The following is a 27,125-nucleotide window of genomic DNA, read 5'->3' on the forward strand; positions in this document are numbered from 1 at the left end:
GATAGCAGGAACCATCAGTGGTTGAACCCAGACATCTTGTTAAAAACATGTTTCCACACTGCAAGGCATGTGGCAAGAGGGAAGTGGCCGTGAGTGCCAGCTCAAGAGCCCAACCCAGGACCATAGCCCTTTCTCCTTCTGCGAGTTCTGTCTGAACTACGCTGGATTTCAAAGTGAATGGGGGGCATCTAAGATCTTGGGAGATTAGGGGCTCAAGCTGGAATCCTAGTCCTGACCTGCAGTGACTCCTCCCCACTCATTCTACCTGGAAACTGCCTCAGTTCCCTCCCTGTTCACCTGCAGGCACTGCCACTGAGCTTCAGGGCACTGGGAGTGAGGACAGGTTCACAGTGATGCCTTTGGTCTGTGCCAGGTTCACAAGTGTTACACAGGTTCACACTTTCAGGAAGGTCAGCTCAGCTTGGGCTTCCCCTTTGAACCATGTTCATTAAAACAACGACAACTCAAAGAGCTTGCTAAGTATTGGACAGCTCAGCAGAAACTAGCTGAGAGCTCTCTACTGAGACAAGGTGAAGTTTACCAGACTCATCAAGCAGTGGTTCCCAGCATAATGTTTCCTGTTTCAAGGAAAGAAGAGACTGTCAGAGAGCCCAGAATTGCTCAGTGGTCTGCCGTACTCCTGCAATTCACTCTCGGTGTCTAGTTACTGTAGGTTCTTGTGGTCCTTTTAGTTTAAGAGACAAAAAGTAGAATTGAGAGACAGTCCACAGGGACCGTTGGGACTCTGTATACTTTTCAGTTTCCCATCAACAGTCCGAGCTGTGAGAAGCCCTCATGCCTCCCTCCTGCCTTCCTCTCCCCATAACACCTCACTCTCAAACCCTTCCTTAGAGGAGCTTTACTACTCGTCCTTATTTCAATGAGGCCACCACATACACGCACAGAGATGTTCTTGAAATCGGAGATGGGTCACAACAAGCTTTTGGATATTCTGCCCTGAACGCTTTCATTCGTTAAACATCTATTTATTGAGTGTCTACCACGTGTCAGGTACCATGCTAGGCACACAATAATAAAAAAAAAAACAGACAAAACCTTCTATGTGTTTTTGTGAGGGGACAGGTAGGCAAGTAAGAAAACTATGCAGTAAGGCAGTCAGAGGATGAACATAAAGGTGGGTCAGAGGGGCTGTCAGAGCCTGCACCGTGTGAGGATGAACAGCAAGTGTGAAGACCCGAGGGCACCGGCGTGCTGTGTTACTGTGGAAGGCGCTGAAGTAAACATCAGAGGACAGGGGGATATTACTCAGCCCCGAAATAAAGTTCTGATTCGTGCTACATCATGGAGCAACCCTCAAAACATTAAGTGAAGCAAGCCAGATACAAAAGGTCCCAGATTGTTTTCCTCCATTTGAAATGTCTGAAATAGGCAAGTCCAGCTGGTCAGAAAAGTGGGTTTGTGAGTGCCTTGGACTCAGGGAGACACTCGAAGGGAGTAGGAGCTTCCCTGTTAGGACCGGTACATTCTAGACTGGGTTAATCATGAATCATAAGACACTCTCCAGTTAAAACTCCCTAAATTATTTACGAGGAGCTGGCAGTCCAGGAAACCCCTCCCCCCAATCTCTAATGATGCCCCTTCTTCATAAGAAACCTCCCTCCTGAGGCACCACCTCCCACCTTGTCTGGCGGTTCTCCTACCAGGCCCTCCTCTCAGATCTCTGGGGTGACCTCTGCAGATGGCAGCTGTCCTCCCCCAGTCTGACAGCTCCGGCTGTCACAGCTGAGGCACCTCACAGGGGTGTCCTCTGCTGTGTGACCACCGCTGTCTTCCATGTGTCAGCAGGTGAGAAATCTGGCCACTGACTCGTTTTGGATGGCTTTTCCAACCCCACAGCTGAAAGCATCAACTCAGTGACATATTTACAGACAGACAGGTGCACACATGCACACACAGAGGAAATTGACTCAGCTGTGGCTCCTCATGCATGTTGTAGGCAGGCTGGGATTTGGTTTCCAGCCAAACGTCAGGCCTGGAGAGCATGGCATCCAGACCCTTTGGAGTCTGTGCCCTCCTAAAAGCCTGGGACAAGAACACTCATCACAAGGAGGCTGGGTCCGCTCAGGGGTTGGGATTGGGGAGCCTACAGGCCACATTCGGTGCCAGGATGCACCTTCCAGAATGATTGTAAGGACTGGCAAGCAGACTTGCAAAGCTGCACGCAGTACCAGAAACACCTGGGGGCACTGCTGAACAGAACGGGGTGGTTGGATGGAAGGGCTCTCTGAAGTCTCCCCAGCTGCTGGCTCAGCGACAGCTTTGGCACAAATCATGCTATCTGTTGGGTAATGACTCCACAGCACAACCAGAGCCCCAGGACCTGAGAATGGAAGTCCGGGCTGAGACTATGAGATGATCAATCTCCTTAAAGTGAACAGTGAGCAGAAATGTACGGGGAGAGGGAAAAGAAAAAGACCAAGAGCTAGCTAGCTAGGCAGGTCCCCGTGCCGGTGTGACAGGCCACGACGGGCCCCGGGGAGCCTGTGAGAGCTGTGCTCGGTTTCAGGCTGTGTGATGATTAACCAGTGCCCTTGTTCACTTTCAGAAGTGTCTTAGTTTGGACACTAATACCCTATGGTCACAGAAAGACAAATGCTGTATAATACCATTCATATGAAGTATCCAAACTCATAGAAACAGGAAGTAGAACGGTGGTTGCCCGAAGTGAGGGGGAGGGGAAATGAGGACTGGTTTGGTGGGACAGCTCAGATTCTGCACGATGAAAAACTTCTGGAGATGTTTGCACAGCAGCGTCCATATACCTACTGCTACTAAACCAGACACTTCAAAATGGTGCTGATGGTGAATTTCATGTTACGTGTTTTTTTACCATAATTAAAATTTTTTTAAATATTAAATCCTTATGGTTCAGATGACTCTCAAACCCTTTCCCTCAGCTGGAGTATAAAACATTTAGGAAGACAGAAACTGAGGGAAGATTTTAGAAGTAAAAACATGTGCCCTGGGCGAGCCCTGCCCAGAGAGGGGCGCACGCCTTCAGCAAACCTACTAGCAGAGGGTAAATGAGGATCTTCGGGAGGATGAGGCCAGCATCTCCTGGGGTTAAGGCGCAGCTAAGCCTGTTGCCTGACTCCCGCCTGAGGAATCTCACCAAGCCAGTGTGGATGGGTTGGGGAGGAGAGGTGCGGCCAAACTGGGAAAGCGGAGACGGTTTCCCTTTAAATCAAGCTTGGAGCTCTGGTTCTTATAAAGGACGGGGGCACTCTAATTTCTTAATAAAATTCATTTTGCTACTTAACGTGACTGTGTGACTTTGTGTTACCTGGAGTGGTGTGAAAAGTCAAGGGTCCGACTGCATTATTTTTTATCTGAACACATTTGAAAGGGCAGTGTGAGATGAAAGCATTTTGCTTCTCGAGTCTCAGGTGGTGAGTGTTCTTCTCAGATTAGCAAAGGCTTTGGTTTTTCAGCCAGGAAACCCAACTGTGTTCCTCAGTTTCTGGGTTCGTGGCTCCTTTTGGAGTGGGTAAGGCTACTGGGCGCTCTTCTGCGGGGGATGCTCCTCTGGGATGCAACAACAATGCTCGGTTTTGATTTGTTTCTTTACGTTACATCCAAGGTCAGTGGGGCTCCCTGAGTGGTGGGACTCTGCTTCTGTGAGTGACTGAGAAGCTGTCAGCCTCAGGGGGCTGCTGGCCTGTCAGGCTGGGTGTTTATTTGCATGTTAAAAATATCAAATGTGTTTGACCCTGACAGTCCTCACAATCAACGTAGCTGTTTAAATGGCCTTTTCAGCTGTCACAGGTGCCTGTTCGTGCAGGGAGGACAAGCCTGAGACCAGTCCCTGCTGTGGGCAGTGGATGAGTCCTGGAGACCTCGCACCCCACAGGAGGGACAGATGTGTCAGTCTGGGCAAGGGAGAAAGAGGACCTTGGTCATCTAATCAGATCTAGCTTGGGCTTTGGCCAAACTTGAGAACAAAAAGAGACCTACCTGAAAATGAGCATTTTCTCTCTCTACCACTTTCTTCTGGGAACATGCTGCTTTTTTATTTTTCCTTTTATTTGTTGCTCCTTTCTGGCTGTGCAATGGGCTTATCCTTGATGCAGTCCTCTGACTTATTTCCACTTTCAAGAGTCTCTCAGCCTCGAGGGTCCTGATCACCTACAGCAACAGCCGTGTTGATGAGGACATTGAGCCCCCAGGGAAGTGAGTCGTCTTGCGGAAGTGGAGCTAGAACTGAGCTTTCTTGACTCCTAGAGCAGATACCTCTCCACTCCATTGAACAGGGTGGCTGCACGGGGAGCAGGTTTGTAGCACCCACAGGGTTATATGAGAACCCTGTGACCAGTACCCCAGGGGCCAGGTGCACTGTCCTCCAAGAGGTACCTCCATGCGTGTCACCCTGAGAGAGATGTGGACCTGCCTCTTCTTAAAGGTGTAATTCCACCTCTCTCTTCTGGCACCACTACAGAGAAATTATGCTCACATTATTGCTGCTCTCTAAGGGTTATCCACCCAGATGGGGCAATGCTCTTACTTCCTGCTCACAGCACCACCTTCTTCAGAGTGACAGTCTGACCCTAGCACGGGTACTGTGGGCACAACTTCAATAAGAATATGACAAGAATACAAGCTGGTGTCCTTGGAGGTTTGACCTACTCAGTGCCAGACTCCAAAACAGCCCCCACAGGAACCTGTGGGAACAGAGGGACCCTTGGTTCCCAGATCCCACGACCAAGAAAAAAATTAATCCTCTTAACAAAGAGACATTGTTTGCTCTTCGTGGCGATCCCACCTCTCACGTTAAGTATAAAAAAAAACTGTAACGATATTTGCAATGTCAAGGACAACAGCACTTTAATCTTGGGAACAGGAAACTCTTTGAGACATAAATGTATTCAAGATGAAGAAAGTTAGACTACTTCTCATTTCTTAGTCTCCATTTCACAGACATAAAAGGAGAGGCATAAGAGAGGTGAAATAAGTTGTTCATCACAACTTTTTTTGAAAACACTGTAAGTGACTTAATAGCATCAAAACGCCTCTTTGGTTGAAACATTGACATTTACTTTGGGCCTTTGAGTGGGTATGGAGGCATGTGGTTTACAAAATCTTTTGTTTTTGAAGGTGTAACTGCTCTAGGGAAAGGATTTGGGTTTAGCACAGACTAAAATATCTTCCGACACTAAAACTGCAGAGTAAAATCACATGGAAAGGTCCTCGCTACCTGTCTGTAGACTAGTGGTCCTCATGCTCCGCAGCCCAAGTCCGAATCACCTTGAGGCCCGTGAAAACACAGGCTGCCGAATCTCGCCCACCCTCCAAGCTTCAGAGTCCATGAGCCTTGGGAGGGGACTCAAGAGTTTTTAATTCTAACACATTGCCAGGTGACACAGATGCTGCTGGTCCAAGGGCCACACTTCGAGAGCCACTGACTGATATAAAAACTGCTATACTGACCTGCTTCTCCCTCCATTCAGGACTGAGGATTTCTTCTCTCTCCAGGAATCACCACCCTGCCCAAGGTCACGACCTTTTCCCTCAGAGTCACCTACATCTAATGACTGCTTGGTGCTGGGGTCCTCAGCCTCAGGACAATGGCCCTCAGGGCCGTTCCAAATTCAGAGCTTTATCCGAGATTTCAACACAGCTCAGCTTGTCACTCTGCCTGGTCCTGCTTCCTTTCCTTTCCTCACCAGCTTAACTCCAGAGCACTTCCCAACACACTTCCTGCACACGAATCCATCTCAGACTCTGCTTCCTGGGGAGCCCAGGGTGCTACACTCGCAGAACTTCTGAGAATCTCCTCTTTGGGAGGCCACTCCAGACCACCCACATGCCTCCCACTCTTTCTTAGTCTGATCTGTGCTCTTTGTAGAATTTGGTGCTCTAATACTATACATTACAGGTTTACTTAATGTTATCACTAAACCATTTTCCCCACCAGACTGTAAGCTCTGGGTGGGAAGGGACCTGTCCCTTTTGTTTATTGTCACATTTGCAGGGCCTAGAGTAGGACCTGGCCCACAGTAGACACCTAGTAATTCTCATGTGGGGACCCTTTTACTGGAAAGGATTTCATATTCAACACCCTCTACTGAAGTTCTAAAGCTCCAACTCAATGCTTTTAGGTGACTGCAATTCTTGAGTGAGCAGAGACTGGCATTCCCAGTGCAGAGAGAGAGATTTCAGCCATGCTTAATATTGATGCTTTGAGAAGAGCATGTCTACTACTAATGCTTTGAAAAGAGCATGCTGATTTTCTTAGAATGCAATTGCTTTTTGTGTTTCTTTCTTATAGTTATTTTAGATGGCAGACTCTCTGCCCTCCCCCCACCGCATGACTCCTCTGGCAGGCCTGCTCACAGCTGGGAGGCAGGCCCTCGTTGATGACCCACAGCCAGAGCCTGTCACCCCCAAGCATTGAACCCTTCCAGGTCTCTCAGCAGAGTGAGATCTGAAGGACTGATAGGGGACAACCAGAGAAGGCCCTTTGATCCAACCCTGTGAGAGAGCAAAGACTGCAAAATGCTAAAAATGCTAAAAGTATTAAGTGAAGTTTTTCTGCTCTGGGGTGCACAGGGTGTGCTTTCCAAGGGGAATACAGATAACGGAATGTGGAAGGCACCCACCCAGGGCCAGCCAAGGTGGAGGACTCAGCCACCCCCAAGTGAGCCAAGTGCATCCAAACAGAAACTGAAAACTAAGTCAGCAGTGCACTTAATGGAGTGCTTAGCACACTGAATAATTTAGCAGGCAAACTCCACTGGGAGTCAGTTCACAGTTAATGGAATATTTCCTGTAAATATTATTTTCTGTTCCTGTCTCATCATCTCAGACAGTTCAAAAATCTTTACTAATCTGGGGGGTGACAGTAATGCATCAATTCCCTGAGCTCATACCCCCACTTCTGAAATACTCTTAGGAACCAGAGGAAGCCACACTGGCTGCCTGGGGACGGGGGCAGGCCATTTAGTCTCGTTCTTTCTCCTAATGTCTCAGAGGGGACCCCACAGGGCTCCTAATTGTGCATCTAAGTGTACATAAAAGTGCCCCTAATTGCACATCAAATAAATAAGTAATTGCTGTCTGCTGAATATGTAACAAGGACCAGCATTGCCATTCTTCTCCAGTGGAGACAGCTCATTAAATATGGGCTGGTGAGTGGGATGGAGCCCTAAATGATGATTTGGAGATACTGAATATTCCTTTTAGGGAGGTTTTTTGGAGTCACAAGTTTTACACTATTTAATGCTCATAGTTTCAGACATGGCCGGCAGGAGGGGCCTTTATTCTAATTCTCTTGGCACCCCGTTCAAAAAGCATTTCATCATAATTTATAATGACTTCTGATGATTAGATAGCTGGTGTGTTTGAAGAGGGCCAACTATAAGGGTACGAAAGAATGCAGCTCAGTTTGGAACTGGTGGGGGAGTTGAGTCTCAAGTGTGGGAGAGGCTGACCTCCCAATGCCTCTGGTCCTGTGCTGCAAAGAAGGGTCAGATTGTCCCAGAGGTCGGAGCTTTTGGACGTTCTCAGGCTTTCACCTAAGGAAGGCAAGTTCACTTCTAAAAGAAGGAGCCCTATGTGACAGATTTCATAGTCTTATTTATCTCTGCCCCAGGTGAACCTAGTTCTGCAAGAATTAATAAACAGTGCCTCTTCAATATATATCACTAAATCTTCATTCAAACATTCTTAAGGAAGAAAAGGAAAAAGTCTGGCTTGTACCGGTGGCACCACAGCCCAAAGACAATGGGATAGCCAACCCAAAGCAAATCCCCACTGTGGTCACTTTATACACATGGCTCTTTCATTTCCTTTTTCTTAATTTTATTTTTAAAGATTTTTCTTATGTTTTTAATTATATTTTATTGATTAGGCTACTATAATTGTGCCAATTTTTCCCCTTTAGCTTCCCTGGACTGAGCACTCCCAACTCCCTCAGGCAATGCCCACACCATTACCCTTGTCCCTGGGTCACATGTATAGGTTCTTTGGCAACTCCATTTCCTATACTGTACTTTACGTCCCCATGGCTATTCTGTAACTACCTATTTGTACTTCTCAATCCCCACATGTCTTCACCCATTACCCACACCTCCTACCTAGCAACCATCAAAACGCTCTCTGTATCCATGATTCTGTCTCTGTTCTTATTCCCTTAGTTTGTTTTTTAGATTCAACTGTTGATAGATTTGTATTTTTTGCCATATTACTGTTCATGGTTTTGATCTTCTTCTTTTTCTTAAAAAGGTCCCTTAACATTTTATATAATAATGGTTTGGTAATGATGAACTCCTTTCGTTTTTTTCTTGTTTGGGAAGCTCTTTATCTGCCCTTCGATTCTAAGTGATATCTTTGCTGAGCAGAGCAATCTTGGATGTAGGTCCCCACTTTCCATGACTTTGAATATTTCTTGCCAATCCCTTCTATCCTGCAAAGTTTCTTTTGAGAAATTAACTGACAGTCGAATGGGAACTCCCCTGTAGGTAACTAACTTGTTTTCTCTTGTTCCTTTTAAGATTCTCTTTTTATCTTTAGCCTTTGGCATTTTAATTTATGATGTGTCTTGGAGTGGGACTCTTTGCATCTATCTGGTTTGGGACTCTCTGTGCTTCCTGGATTTGCGTGTTTATTTCCTTCACCAAATTAGGCAAGCTTTCATTCATTATTTTTTCAAATAGATTTCCAATTTCTTGCTCTTTCTCCTCTCCTTCTGATACCCCTGTGATGCAAACAGTGGACCTTTTGGTGTTGTCCCAGAGGCTGCTTACACTATCCTCATTTTTGTGGATCCTTTTTTCTTGTGATTCTGATTGCTGATTTTTTGCTTCCTCGTGTTCCAAATCACTGATGTGATTCTTGGTTTCATCCACTCTACTGTTGTTTCCCTATAAATTGTTCTTTATTTCAATTAGTGTATCCTTCATTTCTGACTGGATCTTTTTTATGCTCTTGAGGTCCTCACTAAGTTCCCTGAGCATCCTTATAAGCAGTGTTTTGAACGCTGCATCTGAGAGATTGCTTATCTCCATTTTGTTTAGTTCTTCTTTTGGAGTTTTGATATGTTCTTTCATTTGGGCCATGTTTCTTTGTCTCCTCATTTTGGCAGCCTCTTTGTGTTTGTTTCTATGTACTAGGTAGAACTGTTATGGCTTCCTATCTTGGTAGCATGGTCTAATGTAGTAGGTGTCCTATAGGGTCCAGCAGCACAATCTCCCCTATTACCTAAGGTAGATACTCAAGGAGTGCCCTCCATGTGGGCTGAGTATACCTTCCTCTTGTAGCTAAGCCTTGATCATTGTTGGCAAATCAATGGGAGGGATTCACTTATGCCATTCAGCTGCAAAGATTGGCAGTGACCACTTACCACAAACCTCTACCCTCTGTGGAGTATCAGCTATACGGAGGCAGGGTATTAGTACTCTGACATGATCTGTAGCTGTCCACTGAGTGTACTGGCCTTGGGGTTTCCCGAGTGGCGCAGGCCAAAGTCAGCCCCCACCTGTGTTTTTCCCAGTGGTACCCTGTCTGAGCTATAAAGCAATCTGAGATGGTTGCTACTTGTGCTGGACTGGGAGATTCCTAGGCAAAGCCAAGCTGTGGAACTAGGCTGGCTGCTGCTAGTGCCGGCCCTGGGGCTCACTGAAGCTGGCTTTTGCTTGTTTTAGAGGATTTAGGAAGTTGTAAAGCACAAGCCAAGACCACCCATTCATAGGGAAAAGCCACTGTTAATAGCTGTAAGTTAGGTGGGATGGAGCCTCAGGGAATCTCCAGGGTCAGGGCAAACCAAGTTAGCCAGAGATGGAGTCTCAGATATGGCACTCATCTGTGGGATCTGTGGCTCTGCGGGGCGTGGGTTCAGAAAAGGGACAAAAGCCTCTCCCTGCCTTTCTGTCCAGGAGAAAGCTATTCCCCAGCTCTTGCCTTGATGCCAAATGATTCACTTCCTCCCTGTACGCCACTGGTTTTTTTCAAGCTGCTACCCCAGTGCTGGAGCTCAGAGAGAGAGAATCTGAGTAAATTCATGTTGGGTTCTTTAGGAGGAACTGCTTGGGACTCCAGGAGTTTCTTCTACATACTCAATCCCTACTGGTTTTTGCAGCCAGAACTTGTGGGGACTTATCCTCCTGGCACTGAAAACCCTGGGCTGGGGGGCCTGGTGTGGGGCTGGGACTCCTTGCCCCCGAGATATCCCTCCTGAATTTTTATCTACCACACGTGAATAATGGACCAGCCCATTCTGCATCTCTGCCCCTCCTAACAGTCTGGATGGATGTGGCTTCTTTAATTCCATAGTTGTCAGACTTCCATTCAACTCAATTTCTGATGGTTCTGTGTTATGGCTGTTTTATAATTTACTTGTAATTTTGATGTGGTTGTAGGAGGAGGCAAGCCATGTTTATCTATGCCACCATCTTGGCCAGAAGTCTCTGGCTCCTTCCTTCCTTCTTCCTTCCCTCCCCCCATTTCTTCCATCCTTTGGCTTGGGTCTCTTTGCTTGGCTGTAAATGCAAACTAAGATGAAGCTCAAGATTTACTTCAAGTGCCCAAATGTCAATCTGACAATGTTTCATTATTCCCTGAAGCCAACAAAACTGTCACTTGTGAAATAAAGGACATATTTCTTATGCAGCACTACAATTCTACACATGTACACATGCTAAAATGGAGTTTGGCAGGTAGGAGCAAACAGGGTAAAATTATCTTTGACCTTCTTTCCACTTCTTTCACCATTGCAAACCCCAGACAGTTACATATGTAGATACTGCCATTCCCATACTCCGATACAACACAACTGTGCATAAAAACCATCAAACCCTAACTGTGGGAAAGAAGGTGAAGTGGGATAAGCAAAATGGATGTTCTGAAGTATCACATAGCAGTTTTAGTCAGTATATGAACACAGAAGTGGGGAGGCAGGCCAAGTGAAAGGGAAAACATGGTTGGGTGACAAAGAAAAATAGAGGGAATTAATGAATGTTGATGGCATGATATTTAAAAGCTTATAAGAAATTCTGTAACCTGTCCTCAGTTACTGTCTGTGGTTCTGCCTTAAAATAACTCATACATGCAAGCAAGGGCCAGTAATCTGAAGCTATAAATGATGTGTAGTTTTTTTAAGTCTTATTTACTGATTTTCTTTTTTACAGATTTTGCAGGGCTGTTCTTCTGCACATATAGTTCTAAAACTTCTGAAGTTGACTTTTGAGTGTCTGAATGTACACAAAAGCCAAAACACTGTCAGTGGGCATTCCCATGTTTCTGGCTATTCCCAACAAGTGCCCCAAGGGCAGAGGGGCTGGTTTAATTCTGACAAACATCAGCAGCCTGCATGCTGGGATGTACCACTCTACAAGGCTAGGTGCCCATTTGTTTAGAAGGCCCAGGCAGCATATAGGGTGTGTGATTGGAAGGAGCCCAAAATGTTCTCTCCCTCACACCTGTTAGGCACCCTGTGCTTGACTCCATGTCTCCCATAGCTGCTGTGGCTTCAAAAGGAGGATTAAGCAACTTAGGGTAGACTCTGTGACCAGAATGGCAAACTGCATCCCAACCAGAGAACCTGGAATAAGCTACTATCCTGCTCATTTATGAACAGCAATCAGCCACCCACTTTGTTTGGTTTGTTTTTGGTGGGCCATATGGAAATACTTGAGTACATTCTCAAAAGGAGGGTGCTGAGCTGCCTGGCATGCTCATGGTTTGCTGGTGCCATTAGAGCTGTGCACACCAAGGGTGCCAGAAGTGCCCTAAGGCTGTCCAGGGGAAAGGAGCAGGCCCAACCTGCCACTGCCTCTACTTGAATGTTGGCTCTTAGTATTGTGGTGCCACGTGACACAATTATAGTAGCTGGGTCCATGTGTGAGGAAGGACCTCTGTCTTGGCTGCAGGTCCAGCTGTTGCTGTAGAAGGGCCCCTAGGTGCACAGAACTAGGCTCAAGTCCCGGTTTCTTGAGCATTGCTGGGGGTTCAAGACAAGGAGCCCTGCCAGGCCTCAGTAAGAGGGAGTGGCACCACCTGGGGAGCCATTTCTCAAAGGGGCTGGGCCAGCCTTGAGCCCTGTGCCTCAGAACACCCCGGCTCCTCACAGATGGAGGCACTACCAGGCACACATGTAGCCTGGCTGACCCTCCCCAAGTCTGAGTTTGGAAAGGAAGCACAGATGTCTGGGTGATGGTCTCCAACTCCAGCTACACGCAGAGTCAACTGGGAGGCTTTCTAAACGTTCAGTGGCTAGGTCAAGGATGGGGTGAGTGGGATTGGGGGACACTAACATCTGCAAGTTCAAATGGTTTCATGTGATTTCTGATTTTCAGCCGTGGTTAAGCATCACTGGCCTAGAGCACCGAAAGCAGACTTTGGGCACCTTAAGCATGAATCTGCATTGAGAGTGGTTACTGTGTGCGTGGGGCCGGGCGGGGAGCACAGGGACTAACAAGTACCTCACAGGTAACAAAGATCAGGTCTTAGCAGAGGCAGCTACCCCTTGGGCTAATGAAACTTAGGCTTCTCTTCTCCTTATGGGCCTTTCAAAGGCCTGTTCTTAACTTCATACTCAGATTGTACATTCATTTCTTAAAGAAGACTCTCCAAATTACCTAAGATTCAGGGCCCATGCAACTTGGACCTGCCTCTGTCTCATAAGCAAGTCATAGTAGGGACCTGAAATCTACTCACAGCTACTGGTAATGTTTCTGATGTGCCGAGTGCCTCTCCCTTTCTTCTCTCTGTTCAGTCTCTAGTTCAGTTACATGTTGGAGGTTCTTGATACTCCTGAGCTCCAACTCAACACCTAACTGCATACTTGTCCCAACTGCCTACTTGTCTCAGCTACCCAAATGTCCCACCAAGCCTCAAACTCTGCATGTGCAACCTGAACTTACTGCCCCTTCTCTTATATCCCATGCTTTGGTAGAGCAGCCTGGCACCTTTCTAGATTCTCCTCCTGCTCCGACTGCCACCTTCTTTTACCACACAACTGGTTAATCATATCTACTTCCTACACATCTCACTTCTATTTCCCCTTATCCATCCCTATTACTGATAGCCACCCCCAACCCCCAACCTACACCACTGTAATGAGGTCCTGGTTTGCAATTCCTATCCTGCATTCTTTAGACCCACCTCCACAGAGCCGATTCTGTGACAATGAAAATCTGATATGGCCACTCCCCTGCTTCAAATGCTTGAGAGATCCCACTGCCTTGAAGATGAAATCCTCTTGGCAAAGCCTTCAGGGCCCTGGGACCTGGCTGCTGGCCTCCTCTCCAGCTGCCCTCCTCTCACCCCTAGTTCCAGCCCCATCAGGCCGTAAGGCTCTTTCACAACCAAGGGTATCTCAGCCTGCACATTTCCCCACCCCATCCATTCATCTGCAAAACTGTCCACCCTTCAGGACCCAGCCCCACTTTGCTGCCTGTGAAGGCTTATCTATCCTCCTTAAGCTTAGTTGTTGACTCTGATTCACCAGCGACCCTCACAGAGACCTCTGGTGTTAGCACTGAGGACCACTAATGCAATTATCACAAACACCTCTTTCCCTAATAACCTGGGCAAGCCTGAGGATATGACGTGTTTCTTATTTAGCTCAGCACCCTGCAGTCTGTTTGGCACATACCAGGCATACAGTAAACATTGTTTGAGTGAATCAATGAATGAATGAATCAATCAATCAGTCAACACTGACTCTGATGGCTTGGTTGTTCCTCACAGGCACAACTACTTCCTCAGAGGCCACAGAAGCATAAATTATTTTAAGTAATAACTCAGCTTGAGTAGAGCCAACAATCTAAATAAATATATTTGCCTTTTAACATTTTTAAATGTTAAATGACCTGGATAAGTTCCACCCATGAGAGTAAATTCTCTTATTTAGTAGCTGATTATTCACACCTCTGGCTTCCTACTTCTTACCTTGAAGCCTGCTTTAGAGTCCTAAGAGACTCTAAATTTATGGAGTTACAATTTATCAAGCCCTTGGAATGTATCACACCCTGCTTTTTACATACATCAATTATTATCTTGTTACCTCTTCAGTCTTCATTAGTACCTCAGAGAAATAAAGCAAGTTTAAACATATTAATAAATTAAAAGAACACATACGAGTACTTGTTAACATGTCTTTCAAAATGCTCTTAGTGGAGAATTCAACCGTTGAATTTTAATGAGCTCAGCTGTGGATCTCAAGTATCCATGCTGGCCTTGGCCTTCCCCCAATGTGGGCGATGAAGAGCTGGGTAGAGTATAACCAGGATTTCGTTCAAGTATCTGGGAGTATTTATTCCTGACTCTAGCAAGCAGGAAAAACTTTCAGACTTTCAGACAGGTTGAAAAGAGAAGACGGTCGATTAAAAAAGGAGGGGTGAAGAGAAAGCACGAGAAGAAAAAAACACAGGTGCTTAAAAAGCCACATAAGAAAGAGGCAGAGGGGAACTGGAAGAAAGAGACCATGTGACCAGGGAAAACAGAGGGGGAAATAAGAACACAGGGCCCACTCCCATCTCACAGGATGTGAGTGGAAACTGGAGAGCTTTTGAAAGTAGCCCCAAAATAATGTGCTCGGAACAGACAGGCTCCTATTGGACTGTTCCCGTAGAAGAATTTCTTCCCATTATTCGCTCAAGATCTTTTCTTAGAACTTAACTGACTTACTGATGAACTGAGTGAAAATCCTCAACACTGGGCCACTTTCCCGCTATCAACTTAATAAAAAGCTGGCCAAGGGTGGATGTTAACCAGATAGACAACGATAAGCCCAGCTACGCAGTATGGGTTTCAATCCTGCTCGTGGATAAAGAAGCTTGGAGTGCAATCTGGATGACATAATGGATCGAAATTGCTTTCTCTCTCCCAAAGCAAGTGTGGCTTTGATAGACTTTTACTCTGTATTCCAGGGTTTCAACTGCATACCGTCTTCTCTGCATGATCGTCTGCCAGAGAATCTGAATGACAGCTCTCGCCTCAGAGGTATTTTTCCATTATAATTTTTCAATTTGTTCTGGTCTGAAGAATGTGTGTCAAAGAAAACAGAAAACTCAAGCCCTGCACCCACTTCAGACATTCTGTTCTGTGTTTACAATGACTTTGCAGATGCCCCTCTGCTTCCCCTTCTTTTTGGCAAATGACCTTATTTTTTCCAGATTTCTGATCACTTCTAATACATGACAAAATATTTACCAGATTTGCAGGAATACCTCTCACGCCTCTTTATTTTTCACCTCTTTTTGACCTACAATCTCTTCTAGCTCCCCTGCACACGTGCATGCGTGTGTGCGCACCCCCCCCACACACACACTCTGAGAAAACTCAGATTAGCCTCAGGATTCAGGAGTGATGTTCCCCTCCTTTCCCAAGGGCACAGCTCCCCAAGAAATTAAGGAGCAGGACAATCCCTCAAAGTCCTTTCATCTGTTTCCTTTGGGAAAGCTGAGCCAGTCTCCTTACCTTAAATAATTATAGCTGCTCAGGTTTCCTTAGTGACAGGGGGGAAAAAAACCATTTACCCAGGGAGCTTGGACTGGATTTCTGCGCGGTAAATTGTATGCACTCAAAGCATCAAGGGCCTGGTGAGCCCAGAGGCCCTCGGGCTGCTCAGCATAACATTTTACTCACTTCTCTGCCTGCCCCCTCTCGTCTCACAGAGGAGAGCACACTTACCTTCCTTGGCTTCACTTTATCGTGGTAGTCATACTGGAAGATTCCTTTGTAGCTCAGACCCAGCCACCATGGTATCCCTTGCTTGTCCTAGGACACCAAAAGGAGTATGGGTCAGTATGGGGCCCAAGGGGATAGATACTAACCAAATCTCCTGGTTCGTCTCAAGACAGGGGAAAATGCAAATTCCTTGAAGTGAGTGGAGCCCATCTCTCTCCACTTTTTACCTTAACAGATGTGCCTGGCCATCAAATGATGCTCAATTATAAGAACAGGTGACCTGGCACGTGCCCTGGGCTGGGGACCCAGCTCTGCCCCTCACCAGCAGCACAGCCGCAGTCCTTTCCCCCTTCACAAGTAAGTGGCAGATGCCTTGTCCTCTGTTCTCTTTCTAAGATGTTAGGTGCTGGGCCCCTCACTCAGCACAAGGGAAAATCTGAGAGGTGTTAACATTCTAATAAAATGCCCCAGCAGGGCAAGGGCCGTGCGGGGCGGCCCATTAACTGAGACCTCTTGGCACCAGATTGTAAGTTGGGGTGACTGAGCTGTGAATTAAAGCTCCCCAATGCTGGGAGCTGGGAGTGGGCACATCGAGCAGCCTTTCCCTAGATTTGTCCTAACTGCCTCCTCCATGAATCAGCTGCTGCACCTCATTGCAGATGTCTTGAAAACTCAAAACTGGCTTATGGTTTTCAAATACTTGTGAGCATGAGTTCTGTCAAGGTAAGCACAAAGATAAAGGGGAAAAAATACATTTTGAAATCTTAGAAAAGTTTCAAGGTACATGATTTCTTAAAAAAAAATAATTTAAAGCTATAAAACCCCTGTCTCTGGAAAGTGCCTCTGTGCACAGCCATGGTTTCAGAGGACAAAACGAGAGGACACCCAGTGCTGCTGCTGCCTATTCAGGTCGACCAGGTACCAGTTATCATCACACTACAAAATGTCGTATCTGTGCAATCACAAGGCCACCACACAGGGCTCTTCCTACAGTTGGTTTAGGCTTATGGGATTCGTGCGATTTCTCCAAGCAAGCGGTAGAGCACTTGCTTACACCTGGGGACCCCAAAACCCAAACACACACGTGCACTTGGCACTCTGAAAGTCACAAGGTCTGCTCCTGGTCTCTAACACACTGCGGGGGAGCGAGCATGTTTCTAAAGTTTTACTGGAAGGCAGAAGGCACATATATCAGAGACCAACTTTCTATCAAGCTCCAGGGCTGACAAAGAAATGGAACACAGGTGTAAGCAAGTGAAAGGCAAAGCGAAGCTTTATTGCAAAGACTTCCAACCTATCCATCTCAATCTTAATTGTCTATCAGTACGTCTCTCAATGCATCTTGATGTCTATCAATGCGTCTCTACAGCCTTTCAACAACTAGAAGACTTTTGTGGGGGTAGCTGGAGAAGCAAATTTCTTAATCTCTTCTTTAATTAGAAGTAACAGAAATGAGATCAAACTAAGAACAAACAGAGAATGTGGTCCAAGAACTCCTGAGTTCCTGGTTCCCAGTCTTGAAAGCTGACCGCCTTGCTGCACATCACCAAGGAGTATTTCCACAACAGAGAAAGACTCACAGTGTTAATTCTATGAAATGCCTGTTATAATAACGTCAGGAACTATTGTTGGATTCTTGTATTTCCTTTATGGCCACAGCATGGCAAAGTGGAAATGGGCTCCACCACCCTCACCAGCAGTGAGTCCTACACTGGCAACCAGCAGTGGAATGTGAGCCTCTTTTCATGAAAAACCCAACTGGCTGCCCACTGACTTCAATGGCCACGTTCCAGGGCATAGCCTTATGCAGGGTAATCTCCTTAGAGAATTCATCTTTCTCGTACGGGATCAGAGACAGCTCCAAAGGTTCGAGCTATCATGCTCCTCATGACTGCAGTTCAGGCTTGTGAAGGGGAGGGATGGTTGTGATGGTTCTATGAGTTCTGTGAATCATGATGAAGAGGGATTAAGAGCTCCCATTGGTGGAAAGAGCTGTGGTAGGACATTAGGAAGAATTTCACCACTGCAGGCTTTGGAAGATACTGAGCTGAGCTGCTGGGTGGGACTGGAGTCCCTGCACATGCCTCAGAACTGGGCTCCACAACTAGTGTTCCAACACTTGTCCCCAGGATGGAAATGCATATATCCAACTACTCAGTTCAGTTTCCAATAAACACTCTGTAAATGTTTACTAAGCATTTGCTAGGTGCCAGGCTCCACACTGGGTTCCAGGAATACATAACAGAATATAACACACAGTCTTTGCCATCAAAGGACTGCGGTTCAGTGGAAGATACAGGCAAGCAAATGTGTCCCAAGGACACGCAAAGTGTGTGAGCTGCCACGAGAGACACAAAGGTAAATGGAGCATGACCCAGGTTCTTGTCTAAAGGAATTAACACTATGGTTGGGCAGAAACAAGAGAAAAGAAATTGTTAGAAGGGCAAGAGAATCTCAGATTTTCTGGTGAAAGTTAACATGAACTCAGAAGTGTCTTCCACTCTTGAGTGCTCCAGGGGCAATGACTTAGTTAAACTTTTCATGTTGGAGTAATTTAAGGAAGGGAAGTTATCCTTTCAAATCACAGGAAAGGATGCATGGGTACATGATTATTATTTCAAAGAAGGGGCCTCAGTCTTGGATATTATGAATAAAATTAAAGAGAATTTAGAATGGAGTCCATGTCACATTGGACTTGCCATCACAATATTGAAGAAAATTCTGCTTGAAGTCTTTGTTCTTTCCGCTTCCAAGTATTTAGATGGAATCTTCCTACTGAGGGCCCCTGGGGTCCTGATCTCCCAGGGCCCCCCTGAGAATGACAGGGGGTGGATCTGTCACACCCACTTCATGAAAGGGAACCTGAGTCTTGGAGAGTAACTGAATCGAGCCTTACTACCCTAGGGGAAAAGCCCCATTGCTCTACTCCCCCAAGCATGCAATCTTCCTGACCAAGCCCTCCCCAACCTCCACTCCCCCAAAACTCTTCAGGGAAATTAAAAAGAAAAACATGAGAATTTTAAGAAATTTTAAGGCCAGCTTGGCAACCTTCACCCAATGCGTTCACTTACCTTCACCGCATAGTAGTGAACTCCATAGGTGGGGAGAGACTCTACGATGCTCATGTAGCTGGGAAAGCAACACAGACACACAAACAGGGTGGTTATTTGGCAGAAATACTATCATGTACATATTTGCATGTCTGTGCATGATGATAAAGTTCTCAGAATAATTATTTACTTGGAAATTAAACTGAATCATTAACCCCCTGGGGATATGGCTCTTTGAGAAGAACTGAACAACCCTGGCATAACACACTCTCAGGAGCACTGGGAGGGCCACTTACTTCACAATTGCTTGACCTCTGGTCTGGCCGTTCAGTTTCTTGTAGTGCTCAATCACTCGGTCCTCACTGGAAGGACAAGGAAAGGACTCGTTAATACACTGCCTGGGTCCACAGCTGAGCACCGTGCTAATGCAGATGCTGCTTCTGAGCCCGAGCAGCCTCATGAGAGCCTCCAAGGAGCCGACAGCTCCTGGAAAAAGCGTTTGTCTGAAAGTGGCATTTCTGAACTGATTTGAAAAGTCTGTTTTCCCCTCAGAGGACTCACCCTGTCTTTATCTTGGATTTATAACCACTGAATTAAGATTAGAGCTCAGGTTTGGTGTCAGCTCCTTGCAACAAATGATTCCATGAAAGAGGAAGAAGCGGTGAGAGGCCTCGCAGTAGGGAAGGACCCGGTCAGGGGACAGGAAGAGAACTGACCAGCCAGATATCACTGTAGATGCTCTGGCTGGACTCCCTCAGGCCTCCTTCTACCCCTCTTCATTTTCCACATCCTGTCTACACACGGCCTCCGGGGGGAGAGTAGGTATTGACCTCAACAGAATTTCCACAGCCTACCTACGCTGAATTAGTCAGGGTTGAGGGCTTTGTGGAGGATGAGAAAGTTCTGGAATTTGAGCCTGGTTAACACAAGCCATGATAAAAGGCCCAGAGGGAACTCCTTTTTATCTTCTGAACGCTAAATTCTAAAACAATAAGAGATTAGCTCCTGCCTTGGGAGATCGTGGCCAGCCAAAACGCTTCTTTGACGGGGTGGAGGGCAGGAAGGGCCTCCCTGATAAGTGTCTCTGGGCCCAGGGAGATGGGAACTGTGGCCGCTCCCACCGTTGCCTTCGGAAGCTCAGAGCCAACCTCCAGAGTCAGAGGGGAAGCACTCCCACCTGCTGAGGAGTCAAGTCCGAAGGCCTTGGCCTTGTGACCTGGCCCCACTGCTTTCGAACATTATTTCTCACTCTGCTGCCTCACTCTTCCTCCCACAGGCTGGTGGATGTCATGACAGGACATGGTCCTAGGGATGGGCCCTCAAGACCTCCGTGACGGATCTTTAGTACCTATTGTTAACTAGCTTATTGTCCTAGGATTGATGAAAAGCCTTCTTTCAGCCACCTTTTTCTTTTCTAGCCAGACCAATCTCAGGGTCTGAGAATGAACATGTTTTATGTGTTCATTATCTACTATTTGAGGGTAATTTATTTATCTTCCAATTACTATCTGGAAGCAATAGATGTGCATAACCTTCATGAGCAGCTCTTCATGTCAGTGTTCTGAAATTTTGTGCATGCACAATAGTCTGACTCTTCACATGAAAGTGTCTTCACAAATGTCCAGAACTGGGACCAGCTAGCTACAGGGGCCTCGCTCCAGCTGGAGAGTCATTTCTGTGGAGTCCAGGCACTCTGTGTTCACAAAGGTGCAGAAGCAGCCTTGTGTCTCCTCGGCTCCCACACTCTATGGAAGTTCTACACCGAGTGTGACCAAGCCCTCTCCTGACAATTCTCCAGAAGCATCCTCTCGGGGGTAGACGCCAGCATCAACAGATATGCGGAGCTGTGTCAGGACGTCCCAGGATTGTTCTTCCAGCTTCTTCCCCACCCACCAACTGAACCAACGGTGGTGTGGCCACGTTTCCTACCACGGGATTTAGCATTTTGGGAGGTTGACTCCTAGATCCAGGCTCCAGCATGTCAGTGTAGTACGATCCTATTTCCTTCTTAGCTCTGGGAGAGAGGACCCACCTGGGCTCAGCTGGAGAGTCAAAAATCAATCTAGTGCTGTAGTTGCAAACACAAGCAAGGCTCAGCAAAATGACACTGAAAGTCAGAAACACTGTCGGGCAGCTGTTTACTGACTAAATGGCCTGACTGGGGCATCCACCTCCCCAACAGCTGCCGGACTCTGCCACCCAGCACCTCGCCTGCCCTGTGTCTTCTGCTGTCTGAGGCCATCTGTGAGGACACAGTATCTACCTTCTCCTTCCTCGGCTTCCTCGGCTTCCCTGCTCCTTTGCCCCAGTTGAAACACTGTGGCTCACGTGTCACAATGCATGCCAAGCAGACTACGAAGACTTCCTGCCTCCTGCTCTCACCAGTCCTCCTCTACAAGTTACAGAAGGCTCAAGTCACCGAGTTCTGCAGACGGCTTCCCAGCCACCCCAGGTCTGTGGTAGGGACTCCATGGAATAACTATCAGAAACCCTTTGGCCAGGGTAAACAGAATCCCAAAACACTGTTGGGAGGACACAGCATTTCATGGAGGGAAAAGACAAATGACTGCCACCAACTGTGTCCTAGCCATGTGCTGGGTCAATTGTGAAGCTAAATCATCTCTCTGCAGATGAGGGGCCCAGACATACGGGGTGAGGTAAAGGGAAATGAGGTGACAGAGATACGGTTCCCTGCCTCAAAGGAGCCACTGGCCTGCAGATGTCAATGACTCTGGAGAAAAGGGAGATGTCCCTGCACACCTGTCTGGGCGGTGTGCACGTTGGCTTTCGCAAGCTAGGCGCCCAAGAGAATCCAGGTCAGGCACCCGATCCGGACTCGTTCTGCGGCCCTCAGCACATAATTCTTCCTTTCCCGACAGGGAAATCACATGGCATGAGAAGCCCAAGCATGTTAAATGCCTGGGGAAAACTAGCAAAAAAGGATTATTGCACTGCTATTCAGCACTATGATATACCTACCACTATTTTCTAATTGTGTTATGTAACTTTTTACTTTCTCCCTCAATTATAGTCAGAATTAGGTTGGGGTGGTTACTTCCACTTTGCAGGTGGGGAATCAAGGCAGCAGAGAAGCACCAGCTAACTCAGGCAGGTTTCCTGGACAGTTGTAATCACCCCACAGTTCAGGGACTCGGCTGAGATTCGCAAACCCACTGCTCTGCTCATTGAGTGGAAGCGTGTGCCTCACGAGTGTGATGGGGCACCTCATGGCTTATTTTGGCCCAAAACTTGTCCATCGCACCTACGAAGGCCAGTGAGAGAAAGAAGGCCCTGAGGAACAGCAAATGTGCATCCCTTGGTAAGGAATGCATGGGCAATTCAAGGCTATGGGCACTGGATTGAGCCTGTTGTGAGGAGCGAGTAAAAGTCTTCTCCAGCAATAACGGTCACAGTGAGTCCTGCCAATGAGAATTACCTTCAAATAAGCTTGGGAGGCTGGCTCTGTCTTAGAAGAATAAGCAGCATTTATCCCTTTCCTAACACCGCTGCATTTTAAAAATCCAAATAATTAGGTAGGAATGTTAAAGGCAACCACAACCAGCCAATGATAATGAAATAAGGTGAAAAGACCCATGTTTGTTTTGCTTTGTTTTAGCAATGCATCCTCAGGATGGCCCATGCTACTTACTGACTTATTTGTTTACAAGCTGGGCCGTGAAGGCCCAGGGCAGAGGCTTCACAGAGCATCCCTCTGGCTGCCCTGCCTTCCTCTCAGTGCACTGAGATGGTGCACGGGCGCCACTGGGTCCACAGGAGGCCCAGGAAAGCACTGGCCTGGTCATGGAGATGTAGGGATGTTCTCACTAGATAGCTACAGATATCATGGAGGGGAAGGTGTTCATGCTGACAAAAGAGAGCATACAAACACAAAGGAAGGAGTTTCTGTGCCAGTGAAAACATGTGAGATAGGGCTGTGCAGACAGAGAGAAACAGAGACAGAGGCAGAGACAGAGAGAGGTGTATTAAACGGGAGAGAGGAGGTCACAACTCTGAAATGAGCATAAACTGTAAAAACTGTTTGGAAACAATAAATAAAGAGATAACTGGAGGATACATTAGGCTGCAAACCATTGTGACTCCCAAACACCCACCAACGTCATAGTCGCCACTGGCAAACAGTGCCCCACTTGGTGGAGGAACTACTGGTCCCTAGGGTGACACCCTTGTGCCTCCAGTTCCTTCACCAGCAGTTTCCTGAAAAGAAACAGCTTGGGGGAAGGGAGAAGATAAGCCCCAGGGGGCATGCAGACCTGGAGAGAGGGCCACAAAGTCCCATGCGCAAGGGAACAGGGACACCGTCTGCTGAGGCTCACACGTAACAGATCACCAGGCTGGAAGTCTGGAAGCTGACACATGCAAAGTTGCAGTTGAACAGATTCTGTCCTTTTGGGGGCAGATTATAATGATGTAAAGCCACCATATTGGCATCTATGTTACTGAAAAAAGAATGGCAATAAAACCATTCAGAGGGATGAAATCGGGGAGGCCAGCCCACTCGGCTCTCTCATTTCCAGCCCAGCCGCCCCATGCCTTGGCTTCTCGGGGTGAGAGGGTTCCGTGCTGCAGTTTGCTCCTGCCAAGGCCCTCTGCATCAACACACGCCCCACCCCAGCCGAAGGAATCTTCTCAAGCCACCCAGGCGGCTGAAAAGGTGTCTATCGAGGTGAATGATTAGCAATCTGTATACTTCATAAAGCACATCACAGAAGTACTTGCAAGGGTCAATTGCAGTTGATCAGGATCAAAGTGTTTTGTGATTTTTTTTTTTTAAAGAAGGTATGATGCTTTCTGGTAAGGGGTCAGAGGGAATGCAGGGAAGCTGCACTGTGCTTTTCTAAGGACAGTGTGGTCAGGGTTGGTGAACCCCCCAGAATTTCAACACACCACCCCGTAATGCAAGCCCCACTTAACAGTGACCCAAACCACAATCTGGGCACCTTTCATTCAGAATCCGTCACTTCAAGCCCAACAGATGAACTGCAGCATAATGTTACGTGGCAGCTAAAATTAGGAGATAGGAAACATTGTAGGAAAATGAAAGAATCAACCTTCCTCTTCTGCAAAGCAAAAAGAAAAAAACCCTGCAGCTCTCCCCCATCGGAAACGAAACCCCTTTGCATCTTGTCATCAAGCGATGAGGACTCCATGAGGAAACTTGAGCAGCACATGAAAGGATCTCCAAGGAAGCAAAGCTTTCAAAGTGAAATTTTAGAAGGTTCTCTTTTTTAAAAAATAAAGGAAAATGTAAAAAGGAGAGATGTCACACATACCACATCATTTAAATGAATGCAGAAAATGGTTTCATGGAGACCCAAGCCACTTAACACAATTGAGCCCAGGCTGACCCTGCAGTAGCCGGGACGGTGGACTCAGTCACCCGGCGCCCATACACCCCGGGAAGGGCTCACTCCCCGAGAGGCCACTCGAACCAGCGCTCGGAGAGAAGCAGCTTACCAGTAGGCCAGGGACGGGTGCTCCTTCAGGGCTTGGGTGGGAAGTGCTGGCAGCTTCTTCAGGTCACTCCTCACCACTTCATTACTGAAAGACGGGGGAGACAGAGGGAATGCCATGAAACTCACTCACCATCTAAGTAAACCAGTGCACCATGCCTCATCCAGGAGACCCCACATCTGTTCCCTTTTCATGAAAAGTGATGGGAGAAAGGGGTGCTTTCCATTTATGTATGTATGTATGCATGCATGTATGCATGTATGTATGTATATAATACAGAGGGAAAAGCACACACCGCATGCAGAGCCAGAGCTCAGAGGTGACTGCGGTTCCTTCTCAGACCCTGCACACAGAGAGGGAGGGGCACAGACCGGTGCCCCCTGAGCAGTGCAAATCTGGGAGGAGGGTCCCCAGTGTCCCTGTTGGGTCTCACAGAACCTAGGAGGAGCTTCTCGGGGCCCTGCCAAGGCTCACGGGGCTCCGAGGATGAGCCCCCTGACTGCTTTTTCCTGAGAATTATTTCTCTCCCGAACACATGCCCATTTTCTTTGCTAGGATTGACCGCACGTTGGAACCTATTTTCCGGAAAATGACAAATAAATAACTTCTGCGGCTGGTGAGGCACGGAAATGACTCTGAAAGTGTGAAGTGGATTATCTGGTATGAGGAGGCAGTCAGGACACCAGAAATTCTTTTCCCCACAGACTCACGTGTTCTCAGGTTTGGAAGATACTCTCACCTTCCCTAGTTTTAACCACTGTTCTTCAAACACTTGACTCCCCTATGGATACTCAGCACACATCTGGGTATTTCACCTGCTCTCTACCTCCACAAGCAGTTAGTGGCACCCACTTTGGGTGGTGCTGGTGTGTAAAGGGTCCACCAAAGCCCCTTCAGGGGTCACAGAAGCTCACACGGTTCTAACTTGGGCAGTGTCAGCAGATTCTGTGCTGCTTGCACCAACTGAGGCAAACACTGGCCACTGGGACCTTGGGCAGTAACATCTAAAAAGCCATGAGTTGGCAGCTCACTAATTAGATATGAAGGAAGGAAAGAACACACAGTTATACACGGGGAGCTCCTGAGGCATTTGGACAACAAACACCCCAACACCTACACGGCTAAGTAGAGGACGTGCTCTCCCATGCACCCCCACCCAGCTGGAAATGCTGTCCACAGCAACAGAATCAGCAGCTACCCTTCGGATGACAGGCGGCACTGGGCAAAGCCATTCTAATACATTCAGTTCACGCATGTGGTGACAAAGAAACACATGTACAGTGGGTGGTGGTGTCACAGCTGTTCCCAGAAAGGGCATTTTTCAAGTGGACAAGGAAACCCTGACAGTGGGTGTTTGCAAATTCTGGCTTTGAACAACCACCCAGAAGGAAAACTTCAACTTGTCATTGAATCAACAAATCCAAGGACTGGATCTGTTATCATGTAAGTGGGAGGCCAAGGATTTATCAATTAGTAACCCACAAGCTCCTGCTATGTGGGCAGTATGTTAGGAGATACAAAAGAAAAAGGAAAAAAATGAGCCGAGGTCCTCAGACAAAAGTTGCTCACAATTTAAAGCAGGAGGCAAGAAGTATGAATGAAAAGATAACTGACCATGTGGGCAGGGTTTGACCATGTTGGTTTAAACAAAATTTAAAAGTTCAAAGGAAAGAAGGGGCCCCCATGGGCTCTGGTGTGAGGGCAGGCTTTGGGGCAGGGCCTGCGTGGAGAAGGGAGAGGGGTGTCATGGTTCTTCTCGATGGAATGTTGCAGAGCACGGAGGTCGTGTCATCCGAACCAAAGAGAGTGACTGGAGTGGACGGTGTACCAGGAGCAAGGGAGCTAAATAAAAGGCAGATTGAGCACACATTTTGAAAACCTTTACTACCAGGCTGACAGAGTTCAAACGGATCCAGTACACAATGGCCAGCCACATGCAATTTTCAAGCAGGTAAGCTCTGGGTGGCCAGAAAAATTCAATTCCTAAGCAAGATTTGGAATCTTTTATTCACATTCTGTTAAGGCATAGTTTAAACAAATATTCAGTTCACCAGACACACAAGAGCCCAGGAGGATGAACTTCTGGATCTTCTTTCCTCTGATTAGCTGTAACAGGGCCCCTGAGAACAGGGACTGGAGTCACTGATTCATCAGCGCCTAGCGTGGCACCTGAAATGTCTATCAAAGGCACTTTTCTGGGATGACCTTTTACTGGATGGAACTGTGAGAAATGCAGTGAAGCTGAATTTGAGCTTGGGTTCACTCACGCTCTTCACATCTAGAGTTTATTTGGGGAAGGAAGGAGCTGAAGGAGGAAGCGATTGTCTTACCACCAAACACTAGTTTGTTGGCAAACAAGTTTCCCTGATGACAGTCCCAGGCTGGCTTCCTAGCTGGGGCTTGCAGTGCGTTCTCAAGCTTCCCCCCAGGGTGAGGTTACATAGACAAATATAACGAGAAATCACTAAGGCATGAAGCCTGTCCAAGTCCATTACATTCTGGAAGGGATCCACAGCTCTTAAACCTTCCCCAAGGACGTCGATGTAGAAATGTTCTATTTGCCTTTGTGCTGTCTGTAAACATCTGGAGTAACTTAGCGGTGGCCAGCCCTGTCCAACGAGCTGGCCAAACTCTGTGGCTGCATCACAGAAAGCTGCCCTAGTGGGGACTGGTCACTCAACCTCCAGAGACATGGGAAGCTAAAACCTAATGAATATGCTACATGTTCCACCCAACCATTTCCCCAACAGTTCAGCGCACCTGATAAATGCCACCTTACCAAACACCCTAAAATGGTTCAGGTTCCAACAGCAATCATGCTGCATCTGTAGGGGAAAAAACAGAGGGGCCCTGGCTGGGTAGCGCAGTTGGTTAGAGCGCTGTCCTGATTCTCCAAGGTTGTGGGTTTAATCCCGAGTCAGGGCACTTACAAGGATCAATCAATGAACACATAAATAA

At 47.2% G+C, this 27,125-nt stretch overlaps 1 protein-coding gene across 4 annotated transcripts in view; it reads right to left on the bottom strand.

The window, feature by feature from the left end:
- FRMD4A (FERM domain containing 4A) overlaps positions 1–27,125 on the bottom strand; it is a 582,202-nt gene that overhangs the window by 76,144 nt on the left and 478,933 nt on the right. For all 4 annotated transcript variants that reach the window (XM_045857669.1, XM_045857670.1, XM_045857668.1 and 1 more), the window contains exons 8-11: positions 24,171–24,254; positions 18,992–19,057; positions 18,717–18,774; positions 15,649–15,735 (exon numbers count right to left, since the gene is read on the bottom strand). In XM_045857669.1, coding sequence (XP_045713625.1) covers positions 15,649–15,735; positions 18,717–18,774; positions 18,992–19,057; positions 24,171–24,254 — 295 coding nt within the window. The remainder of the gene's footprint in view (positions 1–15,648; positions 15,736–18,716; positions 18,775–18,991; positions 19,058–24,170; positions 24,255–27,125) is intronic.

Source organism: Phyllostomus hastatus, unplaced genomic scaffold (assembly GCF_019186645.2).
Source record: "Phyllostomus hastatus isolate PE091 unplaced genomic scaffold, TTU_PhHast_1.1 phas_scaffold_1674, whole genome shotgun sequence".
Classification (NCBI taxonomy): domain Eukaryota; kingdom Metazoa; phylum Chordata; class Mammalia; order Chiroptera; family Phyllostomidae; genus Phyllostomus; species Phyllostomus hastatus.